Below are 15,648 nucleotides of genomic sequence, written 5' to 3'. Positions count from 1 at the left end.
CAAGATTTTTTCCCATTTTTAAAGTGGTCTTAAGGATTTTTTTTTGGTTTTTCAAGCTATTTAATACTGATCTATAAATATTTCAAGGATAAAAAAAGTCACCTTTCTTTTTCAAAGAACCACATCATTTGCTCTCTTCTCTTTTTTTAGTTGAATGTATATAAAATGCCAAAGATAATACACAGTGTGACGGATAAAAATAAGCAATTTTGCACCAACAAGGTGATTCCTAAAAGCTATTAACTGAAAACTTGCTATAGCTCAAAAAAACATGAATGGTATGTGAAAGTCGTGTCTTTTGCTGGAAAAGAAATGCAGCAAAGACCTGACACAGGACCTGAGAGACACGGCCATTTCTGATGACTACCTGATCCATCTACTCATCAGAAATGGTCTCAGAGGAAGTGTGCCTGTCAGTCATTTAAAGGAAGGGAAAAGGCTGAGATATGCTAAATTACATAAGAATTGGACTGACTGCGACAACATGTCTTGGGGAGTGATAGATCTCAATTTTAAATGTGTGTTTCTAATCATCACGAGTATGTATGGAGGACAGGAGGTCAGGAGAGAGGTACAACAGTACAGTACAGTAAAAACATGGTGGAGGCTCTGTCATAGTTTAGGGCTCCATTTCAGACAGTGTTGTTTGCTAGAATTGATCGAATTATGAGTATAGAAAAGCATGCTTGGATAGAAAAACATACAATGGAGCACTGTCAGTCATGGATTGGTCTGCCCAGAGCTTAAATAACATTATCGAAGCAATGTAAGATCGTGCTGACAGAGAACAGAGAAAAAGGCAGCCAACATTCAAAGAAGGATGGTATAAACTAGTGTTTTTCCCTTTATATACTGTATATTCTTGTATGTGCACGTCTACATTTCATCACTGCAACATTTTCCCATTTTCTGAGCAATATAGAATAGAATAGCCTTTATTGTCATTGTACAGAGTACAACGAAATTGGAGTGCCACTCCTTTGGTGCAAGTTTCAATAATAAATATAAATGTAAAATATAAAAAGTACAAAAAAAACAATCGTAAGTACTCAAACAATAGTATGTACAATATATATAAAGAAACAAGTGATGTCTTGAGACTTTTGCAAAAATATTGCATGCTTGTGTTGGTTGTATGACATATGAGTATATGGGGATGGTCATATATTATATGGAGTGGGCAGAATTTGTTCTATGACTAACCATTAATCCCCTTTCCTGGCAATAAGAGATCCAGTTATTTATTAATTTTAATTCCTTTCCTGCATTTTCATTTCCACCTAATAAAGAAGCAATGTGCTTGTGTTTTTGTGCTATGAAAAACCTGCATATGCTAACAGTTTTATAGAAATGCACCATGGAACCAAATATTTCTACTTCCTAGTAATTCTTCTCCATTCAGCTCTCACATAGCTGCTTTCTGTGGATTCATATTGTATCAGCCACTTCAGCACTCCATATGACTTATCTCTTTTGGTTTATTATAATGAGACCCATTACCTGCTGTGTTTGTTACCTTGGTCACCAGTCCCATAGGTACTCGTCTTTTTTGTGTCATGCTGCTGGAAACCCCAGTTTTACAATATTGTGCCCACCTCTTATATTAATATTTATTCTCCTCGCATCACTGTGTTATACTTTGGCAAGAGGCAAAGAACAGTTTGGGCTGTGTGCTGCAAACTGGAAAACCAACGTTAACCTAGTTTTCACTAGTTGGTTTTTAAGGGTCTTTTGGGTCTTAGTATTCTAATTAGATGTAAGAGTTTTGCCAGATGGGATGTCAAATCTTTTATGCTCAGGACTCTTAGAACTATACTAAAAAAAAAAATCCCAGTTTTTCATGTCTCTTTTAAGACTTCATAGCTAAAGGCATATAATACAGCTCCTTATTTGAGTACGCTACCTACTAGAGCTTAGATAATAAGTGTACTAGTAACATAGTATATTAATTAATGGCAAACAGACAATTTACTTAGGTCTATATTTGGATATGCTGCAGCTAACAGCCAGGGTTGAAGTAGAGGGTCTTTTCACACCTATTCTTACAGGTTCTGTTATCCATTTTTTTCAAGTACAAAAGTATCCACACTTAAAACGACACTGCTCTCATTTTGCAGGATTTCCAGCCAAGAGGGCCAATTCACACTTTTAATTTTTTTTATTTTCTAAACTAACTTTCCACAGTTTCAAACACGCAGATGTGAAACTTAACGCCACTCCTCCAAAACTTTTCTTGCAGTAATCTATGTAGCCAGTTAGCACCATTATTTCCTGCAGTGTGTTCATCATTCGTGACAGGCTCATTGCAGAGCAGCAGGCTCTTGCCTGACAGGCCTTACTGTGGGAACAAATGTCCTCCAGGCTTGTCACTGCAAGACATTTCGGCTGTAAAAGCCTCACCGTCTCAAGCCCAAAAAAGAAAATGACAATGCCGGGCAATTATTCCTATGTTTTCCATGACAATATATTATATACTGCATAGATGTTTTTGTTGTACCTCTAATTAGCTAGCTTACTCATTCCTATTCTGAAAATGGGACCATTGTTTGTGTAAATGACGGGCCACAATAAATCATCGGGAGACGTGGTGGGAGATGGATGGCATCCATGTATTTGTACAGAAGGAGGGGAGTCCTGGGTCATTTAGAAGGCATAAATTATTTAAAAACCTAAAACAGTAGGTATTCTAAATTCTACTGGGAAAAGTAGATCCTTCTTTTCCTACTTCAACAAAGCAACATGTGAACATTTATCACCTCCAAACTTCTTTTTCCAGTTGCACGGGATCTTGCAGCGCTGGGTCTTGATGGTCTGCTTGCAGTCAGTGCCGGCGCGCGTTCCCTCCCTGGTGCCAAGTCCACAGTCCCCTTCGTTGGCTACGCACACACTCCACTGCCAATCCCCACAGTCTGACTTGCGTTCCTTCTTTCCTGTAGAATCACATCCATATTATAACACAACATCAAAATAGATAGCGCTGAGCAGGAATCCCCATGAACGTCTGTTTACAGATCTTGTAAAGAGCTGCTCACAATACCTGACAAAAGACAACAAATGTCACTACTTTTAGGCTTAAAACAACATAATTTGGGTCCCAAGACAACACAGAAGGAATCAAATCTCGAGGCATGAATTTAGCGAGATGTGAACTTATCAGGTCATCTCTACTAAGGCTAGTAGCTACAGGTTGTATTACTTCTATCAGTATAAAACAACTGAAACTTAATGAAGTGAGAGGGCCAGAGCTCCACTGAGGGTAATCTAAAACATAGACTAAACCGATGATAGTGCTTGTTCTATTACACTGATTTTTGTACTTGCTGCCAAAAGTTAATGAGAGCTCACAGTGCACTCATACACTGCTGACCTAAACTGGTGAAGAACTGTCTGAAAAAGCAAGGCTGTTTTTAATTCTTCTTTTAAGCTGAGTTTAGTAGCAAGTATTCCAAAAAAGGGGAAAGTTTAAATTGTTAATTAAATGAAATAGTGTTTCAAACACCCCTTGATTGTTGTTCATTGTGTATTTTAGGACAAACAAGGTGTGTTTTCCTTTTGTTTTGTTTGTAATTTCTTAAAATAAATGAATATAGAACAAATAATATAGTATTCCAATAACATGGTTCTCCATTACTCATGTCAACTCCTGAAATGGTGCGTGTTCAGCCAGACACCCGCGTGATTCTGTTATCTTGTATTCTAGAGGGTCAAAACTTGAGATTTTAACATCAGCTGTGAAGTTATTTCCCACAGTGAAATATGATTTAGGTCTTACATCAATCTTGCTCGTGATTTTTATTTATTAAATCTTCTGTTTATGAATTCCTCGCTTAGCCTTCTGCAATTGCAGACCAACTTCTGTTAGATGGTAGAAACTGGAAGGATAGATGGATGGTTGGATGTTCGTCTGTTAAAGTACCCCCTTTAGGACTGTATCACATTATTTTAAGGCGGCTGTAATGAGTTTAGGTGTTTGCACTAATTTCCAATGCAAATTAACTTTTTTCCCCTGAATTTAAATTAGGTTAAATGTGTTTTCTTTACCCAAGTGGGATTACTCCACTTTTTTTTTGTTCCTTATTGCAAATTATTCCTATTTGTCTCTTGTTAATTCTCATAGGAGACCAATTATTTTATCCTCAAAGTTGTATTTTAAAAATTATATTTGTATTTTTTGAAGAGTTTTGTATGACTAAATTAGTTGTTCAACAGGACAGTGAAATGTGACAGCATGCACACTGCTTAATTTAAGGTTAACTAACACTTTTCCTCTTTATCTTCTGACTTATATACTTAACAGTTTGAAGGAATCACCTTGTTTTTCTGCTTTGCCTCCTTCAGCTGCAATCACTGTAAGCACCAGGAGTGCTATTGCCACCCGTGTCCACTGCTTCTGTCCATTCATTCTGAAAGTCCCAAAAAGACAGCTGTTAGCAGGAGAATCCTACTTCTTCACGGTTTAAATGTTACAGATCAAGATCAAGCAGTTATTCTGTGTTCCTTAAAATACCTTTTCTATAAGCAACTATAGTCAGCTAATCCACTCCCTTAGTTCACACCAGACACAAAACCCCAATCCCAGCAGGTAATCTGATATCATTGCCACTCCACATCAGTTAAAGCTCAGATCATTTTATTCTTTGAATCCTATAGGCAGTTGGCATATCTGCAAGCCACTTTGCAACCATCATTTCCTCAGCTTCTCCATTCCATGCTGTCTGGCTTCATTAGCATTATGGATGTTGCCACTGATATGTGATTTTAGGTTTTTTCTACCAACCTGCCTGTGCTCTGAATACCCTTAGGTTTCCATGTATGCATGTGGGAGGGGATGTTCTAACATTTCAAAGCTCTGATTTAAAAGAAAATACACCTGAAAAGCAATCGTCATGCAGCCATCCATCACACGGATCAACAAGAACATCCTGCAAAATCTCATTTCATGTTAGCCCCACAGTGCTGGGGTCTGAAATCAACATTTTGTTTGTCTGCACTCAAAGTAATTTGGTCTCGGTGTTGGTGAAATGTTCACTATACGGATTTCATTTATGTCAAATTTAATGTCAAAATTCTCTTTTTCTACACCCAAAAGAAAGAATCCTGAATGTTATTGAGTTTCTCACTTAATCTGTTTTTGGATTGTCAGTCAAGTTAAGTTGATCCTTCTGGTCACTTTACTGATGGATGCAAATATACTGTAAATAGCCCATAATTTATAATTATCTGACCCACACTAACTGAATGATAGAGTTCATTGTTGTACTGCCTAATTAGATATAAGATGCCCAAATTACTCAGCCAACACATGTACAACATATAGCACAACATATTTGTTCTTTTTCTTTTAATATAGATACAATCATTGTTGAAATTCACAGGTATTCTTATTTTTTGCCATCATAAAATGCAATATTCCCAGAGGCTCGAGAGACTTGAGATGCTTTGAGTCCAGGCTTACTGAGGTGCAAAACATTTGCTCAAGAAAAGATTATACCTGCAGCAAGAAAAGAGCAAGGAAGCAGAGGTGACCTCCATCATGTAGCCACTGTACAATTATTGAAACTGTTGAGAAATGTAGCCATCTGCCTCATTTTTGTCCAGTGCAGCTGACATTAGAGATTCAAAATCTAGCTGATTTATGAGTTCATAAATCAAACTAATACCATGTTTCATATTTCCCGACCTTATTTAGTCGTCCTGCTGGTTTTGGATTGGCAGAAAGCTGTTACTGTCACTACCACTAGCCTAATGCACTAAGATGAAATTGCTGCAAAAAGCTTACTTTTTTTTTGCTCTACTGCCCTCTCCTTTTTTTCTGAGTGAGATCCTCTAGCCGACAGCACTCTCTGAGGGGGAAACAGCATGAGACTGAAGCAATTACAAAGTGTCTGACGCCAGAAACGCTCCTCTGGGCTCGAATTCTTGTAGAACAGTTCAGCCTGGCAGGGAAATAATATACATTTGTCATTTTTAATTAATCACGAGCTGGATCTGAGCCGTCCATCCTATTGTGCGTTCTCAGCTTTTCATTTCACTCACTTAAGATTCCACATAAGTTGAGTCTATGGCAGTGAGCGCCTCTGAAATGTAAAGGCATTCAAATGTTATATTTAATTATTTGCTGCTATTGAAGTAAGTTTTATCCCGGAGTTAATGTCTTCCAGCACTCCTCTGAAATTCATAATGGACCTTATGCCAGCGCCTGTAGTTTGCCTAGCAGATTGTTTTTATACTTTACTGAGTGCTCAGCTCACAGAGAAGCCCCGTTTTGATTAAATACTTCAGACTCCGTCTCCCAGTTTTTAAGAGGTCCACAACTATTCATCTCCATAACCCAAAGTATGAAAGGGGGGAAAAAATTTGAATCCCAACTGTAAGAAGTATGTACAATGATTTCTAAAAGATTCATAGAGAAAGCCCAATGAAAGCACACTGATAAAGATCATTTTCCAAGAAAAAGGCATTGTGGCCTTTCAAAAGATAAGAAAGCCGTTCCCTGAGTTAGTCACACAAAGAATGATAGGCTTTTGGTGCAGTGCAGGCATAATAATAGGGGACATGGGAGATGACTTTGAATGAGCACTACATACAGCAAGTTAAAGTAAAAATATGTCCTGGAATTGAGCTGACTTAACCATTTCCTCTGTAGAAAGTGGATCCTGGGAGACAAGTTCTTCCTCTTCGAGAAGTTAATAATTTAAATGAAAGTCACTGTACCTGTTTTCAGAGCATGACAGCACCTATAATGGATGGATGGGTCTGAGCATTTGACTATACTTCAGTAGGCATGTGTGCTGCCAGTGTTCGACTTTGATAAGAAGCCTTCCAAAGTGCCGTCTTAAAGGACAAGCGCATATGCTTTCCATAAATGCTTTCTCTCACTTTCTTTACGCTCAGAGGCACCTACAGCTCTACACATTGACAGAAAGGTAAAGACTCGGCTCCTGCTACAACCTGAGCACAAACCAGCCTTCTTTCATGACTCACACCCCTATAGTTTGACTGAACCAATGGGGGGTTTGTAAAAAACATAATTCTCCAAGGTCCCTCAAGTCACCTCTTCCCTCCGTGTAGCCAAAAGGAAATTGGTGTATTCAGATAAATACATACAGACTCCAAATAAAGGAAGGATATAGCTACTGTGATGTAAGTCGATTGGTTTATAAAGTTCTGTTTTGAATTCTCATCTTAAGCAATTCAATTTTTTGCTAATTTTTTTAAACTGGTCAACATGAAAGGTGCATCTAACGAGAAAAATAGGACACTGCATGCTTAACTTCGTTTATTGCCCATTTTACTAAAATGGGAACTTTTTTTTCCAAGTAAGACATGAAACTTGCAATTAGGATTACACTCATCGACTACTTTCTTAGATAAGCCTGTTCAACTGCAGGGCAAGTATTTAATCAGCCAATCACATGACAGTAGCTCAATACAATTAGGCAGGTCGACATATTCGAGACGAACCAGGTGAAGTCAAATCAAATATCAGAAGACGAAGAAAAGTGATCTAACTTGATCTGAGTATTTCAGGACTTGCTCATCCTGAAACGATCTCTAAGGTTTACAGAGAATTACCCCAAAAAGACAAAATATCCATTGTGAGGTAGTTTTCTGACTGAAAATGCCCTGTTGATACCAGGCTGCTTCCGGAAGTAATGAAGCTAACACGAAGCAAGGTATGCAGAAGAGTACCTCTGAATACAGAGCATAGCAAACTTTGAAATAGATGGGCTACAGCAGCAGAAGATGATACCGTGTGCTGCTTCTGTCAGCTAAGAACAGGAAACAGAGTTACAGTTCACACTGATTCACCAGAATTGCACAAAAAAAACTTCCCCTGGTCTCACGTGACTCCTTTCTGGCATTTTCTTTCATTTTTTGGCATGAACAACATGAAAGCCTGGATCCTTGTATGGCTGCGTCAATGGCTGTGCCATGCCGCAAGGCTCAAATCATCTCAAACCGGTGTTTGAACATGACATGTCATGTGTGAGTGTGTGTGAGTGTGTGCGTCTGTATTTTAAACTGTAAGGTGTACCTAATAAAATGTCCATTGGGTGTAGAAGCCTATTAGAAAAATGTTGATGAAGTGAAAGTGAAGTGAGCAGGCCATGTTTTTTTTCTCTACATTCAGATGTGTTTGAAGAAGAAAAGAAAAGTCACTTCTGTTTGTCATTAGAAAAATGCAGGAAGCCTTTTTGATTGGTTTCATATTTCAGACTTTAATATTACGTCCATCTTTTATGTCTAGTCTATAAAAGATTATCATAAAATTCTTAGACATTTTAATGTTCAGCTAAAGTTGATACCTAAGTAGCCTGACACAAGAGAGCAAGAGTCATTAATCATTGCCGAACTTATTATTGCCAGATTCCAAACTAGATATTGAAGGCAGGAAATTGCTGTAAGTAAAGGTTTAGTGAAGTGGTGCTTTTCAAATAAGAGATTTTTTTTTGCCCTCAAGGTTGTCTTTGGACAATACCCCTCACTGCCCGTCTTTCCCCAGTGCAGGAACAGGAGAAGTGAATGTTTGCAAACCTCAACAAAAGGGGTTACTTTAGTTGGAACATCAGAAACATCCTGTGGTTGATGTGGCTCATGAGCCACTAAGAATGAGCCCTATCAAACCCTACCATTTGCCCCATTGATCCAAACAAATCTGTGAGTTTGCTGGTGAAAGAAAAGGAGGAGGAAAGCCAGTACCGGGCACAGATCGATGGATCTTCAGTGACTCCTCACATGCTTCAATAAATACGAACAAGATGCTCCTCCACTCCACAATAACCCCGCATTCAAAACACATCCCATCTCTTTCCCCTCTCTCGCGGACTGACGTAATCCCTGCTGAGAACATAAAGGAGAATCTATTTATACGATCGGATCCTTTGGTTGCGTTTGATATGAAGGCAGGAGGCGATGGAGTCAACAGTGAAGGAATAAAGGAGAGAGCAGTTTAATGAATCAATTATATGGCCCAAGAAAAGGGGAATTGCTCGGGTTATTAGCTGTACCGGCTGAGCAAAAAATATTTCCACCATTACCCTTCTGTGAAGAATAGATTTTGGTTTCTTTAATTAAAGCTGTTAACCTCTCACAATCCAGTTCCTAATCAGAGAACTTGTATAAATACATTTGGGGAGCATGCAATTAGGCAACAGCTCCTCTGTGTGTTTATAATGAACACAAATATTACCATAAGACATATGTATACATTTAATATCACTTAGCTGCATATGAATTATACATTTTTAAACAACTCCTGGCTCCCAGAAGTAAATCAAAGGATGCGCTTTCCAAATGGGAGACACTTTTGGCTATCTCTAATTTCATCACTCAATATTTAGACTTGCTCAAGAGGAAATCTTTTTTCATTTGTGATATAAGGAGTTTAGTCCAAATGTGCAGTAATGACAATTAGTAAAGTGGGTCACATGGGTTGGTTGTTTTTGTGAACATAAAGAGAATAATTACCCCAATCTAGAGTTCCAATCAGCATTAAAGGGAGTTCCAGTTCGTTATTGAGCCTTTGAGGCTGCTTTTAACACCAAATGAAATTCATGCAATGAATTCATGCAATGAATTTCATTTGGTGTGCAATTATTCATTTGTAATAATTACACAGTCAATCAACACAACACAAGCCATGAAAGCAAACAACAAGTTGTGATAAATACAGCAACACCCTGCACATGTCCCAACTAATCATCAGATACAGTCACTGACACTGAGCAGAGCGAAGCTGATGCGCAAACATTTAAACTCACAAATAACAAGATTAGATTTAAGTTATCTTTTATTGTAGCATTTCAAATGCAGTGAACTTTTTTTTTTTTTTTTTGCTTCAAGTGGTCAAAAGTCATTATCTTTTTGGAAAATATTTTAAAATCCATAAAGATCGACAATCAGATTTTGTGCAGACCTCAGGAGACTTGGGAACATTGTACTTGAGTATATTCAAACTATTATAAAGAGCATAGAAATTAATGGAATGGTCAGAAAATCATTTTAATGTCCCCACATTCAAGCTCACAATGTCAAAAAAAATCAGTTGTACTTCGGATCGTAACAAGGGTTAAGCAACAGGTCAGACAAGAACAAGTCACAACTCTCTCTTCTATTTCATTTGCTAAATAAAAGGAGGGATGACAGCCAAAAGTGTTCCATATCATAAAGCTGACTGACGGAACAACACTGATCAGAACAGAAGAAAAAAAATGAAAAACTCACTCCTCATGTGTCCCCATATGGAAAACTAAATGTGCTGTGAAGGAAAAAAATGGTCCTGTAAGCTTTTTGCTCCCCGATATCCTTCTAGCCTCTCTAGCTTCTCTATTTTCAGTTTTAACATTTCACATGATAGAAAAGGTAACACTAAGTCAGCACTCAGTTTTCTACCAAGTGATTAAAAATATGTTACTCAGGTCATTTGGAGGTCTGTACAGATGAACTGAGAGAAGACAAACCTTTAAATCTTTACTGCGATGTGCATTTACCTGTATCTGTGTTCCCTAAGCACATCTGCACATCTGTGACTGCAACTTTACCTGCCGCCAGTTTTAAATCTTTCTGTTTAGTCTGAAAATGTCAGGGAACGTATTACACTGCTATAAGATGTAATGGATCACCTACTGTACAGAGAAAAGCACGTAGGGTTATCAACCAGTTCTGCAGAAGTGGTATAAAAATATTCTTCTTTAGGTTTGTGGAAAAATATAAATCAACTCTCAAAATAAAAAAAGAAAGAAAAGAAAAATAAATGAATATGTATTATAACAGGTAGAATTTTGAGCAGCACCGTCTTTGTTGATTATTGATTCACGTCATTGGTGCAAATGGAAATTTGGAACCTGACAGAGACTCAACTTTGAGCATCTTAGCAAACAGAAACTGTAGAATCACGCTTCTGTAAAAGTGCTCCAACCTCAAATCTGCCCAACATCATAGGCGCAATAATACAGGCATTTTTGCAGCAAAGTGCCAAACCCATACCAATTTTCTTCCCTCATTCTTTTCATAAATGCCTAGATTGGATCATGCTCCCCACTGCCAACAAATTAATGTTGCTGGCAGTGGGGGGCATGATACACTTCTTGATACAATGTTGCCATTGAAATGCACCTGAAGCAAGATCCTCCACAAAATTTTCTCTCTTTTTTTTAACTTTTTTGTGTGGCACGTTTGTCATGGTTGGTATTATTGCTCTTCTTTGTGTTTCTAGTTTGCTCAGCCTTCTCTATGTAGCGAGCGAAAGCCACCGAGTAACCGCTAAGGGCCTCTATACTACTTGTGCAAACTTTCAGGCCCAAAGCTCTCACAGGAACGAGCCCAGAATAAACAGGACAAGAGGGTCAATATCAGTCAGATATGTTAAAATTTATTATTTTAAAAGAACACAAAGGGTTTGCAAAAGGCCTAAAACATCAAAATGGTAAAAAGGTCACTAATGACCACAAGATAGTGTTATTGGTGCAACCTGCCAGCAATGCAACCTGCCAGCAATGCAACTATCACCTGAGGGCTTGCTCTCCCTTGGCGGTCCCAGATGCTCGTTGCTTTAAAAGAAACAAATCCACCCCAAATAAATACGAGCCCAACAGAACACTTATCGCATGCACTAAGTGCTAGTTCAGGCAATAATCGGTGGCACTAAAAATCACTCTTAATAAAAACTTATTCACTGCAAATCCACACAGAGCACCTCTAAAGATCCTAATTCCCCTAAGGTAAGAGCCCCACTCAGGGATTGCACATTGCCCGACTAATATTGCACCAGCCCAGTAGAAATAAAAACAAACCCGGCATTAAAAAAAAAAAAAAAAAACAGTTTTAAAAGGTGACCCTACCAAAACCAAAAACACAACAACAAGAAGAAGGAGGGAAAAAAAAAAAACAGCGACAAATTCACATGTGCAGCCTGCCCTGCAGGAGGCAATACAATATAAATTAGATTATAGTGCATCAATATACTTTTTTTAATGTCAAATATATTAAGTTAACATACCTCCAGCAGACAACTGTGTTTGCTGCACACCTGGCTTATCTTGGCTTATCTTGTGAAAATCACTACTAAAACATAAAATACAATAAACATCAAATACATTTCAACAAATTTAAAAAAAAAAAAAAAAAAAAAAAAACACTAAAAGAAAAACAGCCTGTACCTCGAACCTCTGCTGTAGAGGTTTACAACAACTGTTTGTGTAGCAGACAATTAAAACTTCTCAGGCTCTTCACCTACTCACACAACCATTGTTCACAGCCGCTCGTCAGTGGAAATGAAGAGCACCTGCTGCTACTTCCTCTTTTATACCCTCCATTGGGTCCCCTGGGTCCTAAAGACTTCCCCATTACATCTATCATCATGTTTATTATTAGCTTTCATGTCTATTTTTTCCTTTTGTACTTTAAAGGTTACTTTTTCTGTCTCTAGTATAAAATTTACTTCCTGCTGTTGCACCTTTCCCAGCTTTGTGACTGTCTGCACCATCCTCTTTACAGTCGCCTGTATTTGATTGTTTCCACCTGTGCTTCCTTCCCACATCATCAATCACCCTCTCTGTTTTTGGATTTCTGTTTTGTTTTTTTGTTTACTTTGCCTTTTTATGTGACCTGTGTTTAGGTTCTCCCTCCAATACATCCTGACAGATTTGACACTAGCTATTTGTCTCATAAGATGACTGTATTTATTCATGTTTCTAAAACATAAGAAAAAATGCTAAATGAAACACATTCTCACTTGAAAAAAGAAGTATTATGAGATTGAACATAGGATTATGGTAGTCTTAACACTATAAAGTGATACAACTGATGCTGGCTAAGATCTGCAAGATAAATCTCCATATGAACCCCTTTATAATTGCCTCAGAACCAATATGGAAGTCACCATCTAGAGCAGGGGTCTCAAACTCCAGTCCTTAAAGGCCGGTGTCCTGAAACTTTTCCATGTGTCCCTGTTGCAAAACACCTGAATAAAATTAGTAGGTCATTAGCAAGAGTATAGAACTTGACTGCATGTTGAAGTAGCAGCCCCTAACCCTACTCAAGTAAAGTCAAGTAAATATAAGTGTTTGAAAAAATGTACTTCTAAAAGTAAAAATGGTAAATAAATACTTTTATTTCTAAAAGTACTTTTATTGCACCATGTTCATTCACTCATGAACTGCTGTAACATGAATCAAATCTGTAGAGTCTTGCTAATGACCTACAGTGGCTTGCAAAACTATTCGGCCCCCTTGAACAAACACCGTCCATCTAACCTGACTGAGCTGGAGCTGTTTTGCAAAGAAGAATGGGCAAGGATTTCAGTCTGTAGATGTGCAAAGCTGGTAGAGACAGACCCTAAAAGACTGGCAGCTGTAATTGCAGCAAAAGGTGGTTCCACAAAGTATTGACTCAGGGGGCTGAATAATTACGCACACCCCACTTTTCAGTTATTTATTTGTAAAAAAGGTTTGGAATCATGTATGATTTTCATCCCACTTCTCACGTATACACCACTTTGTATTGGTCTTTCACGTGGAATTCCAATAAAATCGATTCATGTTTGTGGCTGTAATGTGACAAAATGTGGAAAAGTTCAAGGGGCCGAATACTTTTGCAAGCCACTGTACTAATTGTATTCAGGTGTGTTGCAACAGGGACACATAGAAAAGTTTCAGGACACCGGCCCTTGAAGACTGGAGTTTGAGACTCCTGATCTAGAGGAACTTGAGCTTTTGACATACCCAAGAGCACATTAGACTTGTAGTCAAGACCACCTAAACCAAGCCCAAGACAATACCAAGACCAGAGGGTATCGAGACCAAGACAAGACCAAGACCAAGACAGACCGAGTCAAGACCAAGACAAAGTCGAGACGAGACCGAACCAAAAAAAGTCTTTAAAACTGAAGCCAGATGCTGCTTCGTTTAGGCATATTTATGTGTTTTTGCGATGCACTTGCACAGCCCTCCTCACTGCTGTCTACTGTCTCACTCACTTACTGAGAGGACAGATGCACGCTCCACTTGACTGTTGCGTCTCTCACACTCTCTGTTTTTCACATAATGATATTATCCTGTATCGTCACAGGTGATTGGCCACAATATGGAGGGATTGGAGCACAGCTGAGCCACTGTGTGAGAGCTGAGCAGCGAAAGGAAATTAAAATAGGAGCCAGCTCTCGCTCAATGGGAGTCGACTCTTCTGATTCACTACAAAGCACTCTCTAAGCACGGCTCTTAGAGCTGATGCTTTTGCACGTGACACATTATCTGTCATGGTCCCTGTGCCTCCCCGGCCAGCCCAGTGTGGCCACAAGTGTTTGTTGTTTTTCTCTCACTCTGTCTCTCCTACCTGTCTGCCTGGGCGGAGCTCTGATTGGGCTCCTGCCCTTGGCCCACGCACCTGCAGCTGATCTCGAGCGGATTGCAGTTCTCTGGCTCTTAAGGCTGGGGCTCTGAGCTGTTCGTCGCTGGAATATTGAGTAACTCTCGTTAGTATTGCCTGGCTTCCTTGCGATTCTACTGTTCCCGTGTTTGCCTTCGACTTACCCTCGTCTGTGTAAACAGGTTTACCTGGATCAGCCCTTTTGTGACCCCTGGACCCCGTGAGTAGGAGAGTGAGCTGAGCTGCTTGTGTGGAGACTGTTTGGACGAGGAGCAGAGCGAGTGCGAAGAAGTGTGTCTCCCCAGCCAAGTGATCCCCGGGACCCTGGTGTTTCCCCCCCTTCACGTGTATATAGTGCACCAGTGTGATTAATAAAGTGTCGTTGAACTGTGCTACCTCAGTCTGCGCCTGAGTCCGTTCCACTCCCGTGACATTATCGAACGTTACATTGTGTGTCATGGATACTGTTTACTCCAAATCTCCCGACCACTATGTCGATCTGACACAGCTAGACCAAGACAGCGAGAGCAAGACAAGACCGAGGGATCCGAGACCAAGACAAGACCCAAGACCAAAGTCCGTCGCGACCGAGACAAGCCCAAGACCAGGTCTCGAGACATCCAACTCTAGAGCACATCACCCATGACTGCACCTGTTCCATGTCCAGCTCGATTTCTGTATATCCCCTTGACCTCCTTTCATGTCGCCCATGCATTGCTTTGATTTGGACTACATTTTTTTTGTATCTAATTTCATTTCGTCATCAAGCCTTGAAAAAAAAAATCATGTCCCATTGTTACGGTTTGCTGACACAGTTAAAACATAAATGGGGCAGGAAGTGTGGTTTTCTTAAGAACGCACATTTCCTCTATACACGTAACAATTATCAAGTAAAATTTGTTCAAATGTTTGTATTTCACCTGGAACGCTTACATGAGCAAACTTTGTGGATTTACTAACGAAAATATTCTCTCAGGACACTTGATAGGATATGAGTTGAACTTACTCTGGTAACCGTTTGGGATTTGCTTTGTTGGTTTGGAAATCTCCCTCATGAAAAAAATTCAGCTGAACTGACATCGGTTCTCCAAACAAAAAAATAATATATAAAATGTGGCAAAAACAAATGTCTCCTTGGATATTGATTTGTGTTCCAAAGTCACATCTGATATTTAGAGAGAGATGGAGGAAAAAACAAAAGAAAAGCCACTGTACTGACAGATTTCCATTGTGTGGTTCATTGTTTTTTTGTTTATCTTCAGTAGACAGACAACACAACAC

General features: G+C 39.0%; 1 protein-coding gene across 1 annotated transcript in view; it reads right to left on the bottom strand.

Moving 5' to 3' along the window:
* ptn (pleiotrophin) overlaps positions 1-15,648 on the bottom strand; it is a 58,839-nt gene that overhangs the window by 9,705 nt on the left and 33,486 nt on the right. Inside the window, exons 2-3 of the mRNA XM_085386147.1 lie at positions 4,312-4,403; positions 2,757-2,930 (exon numbers count right to left, since the gene is read on the bottom strand). Coding sequence (XP_085242273.1) covers positions 2,757-2,930; positions 4,312-4,402 — 265 coding nt within the window. The 5' untranslated portion in view covers position 4,403. The remainder of the gene's footprint in view (positions 1-2,756; positions 2,931-4,311; positions 4,404-15,648) is intronic.

The sequence above is a fragment of the Rhamphochromis longiceps genome, linkage group LG17 (assembly GCF_057381845.1).
Source record: "Rhamphochromis longiceps isolate RC_006_pf linkage group LG17, R_longiceps_female_GT1.1, whole genome shotgun sequence".
In the NCBI taxonomy this organism is placed as follows: domain Eukaryota; kingdom Metazoa; phylum Chordata; class Actinopteri; order Cichliformes; family Cichlidae; genus Rhamphochromis; species Rhamphochromis longiceps.
Note: the sequence above shows the minus strand (reverse complement) of the source record. Positions and strands in the feature narration are given on the sequence as shown.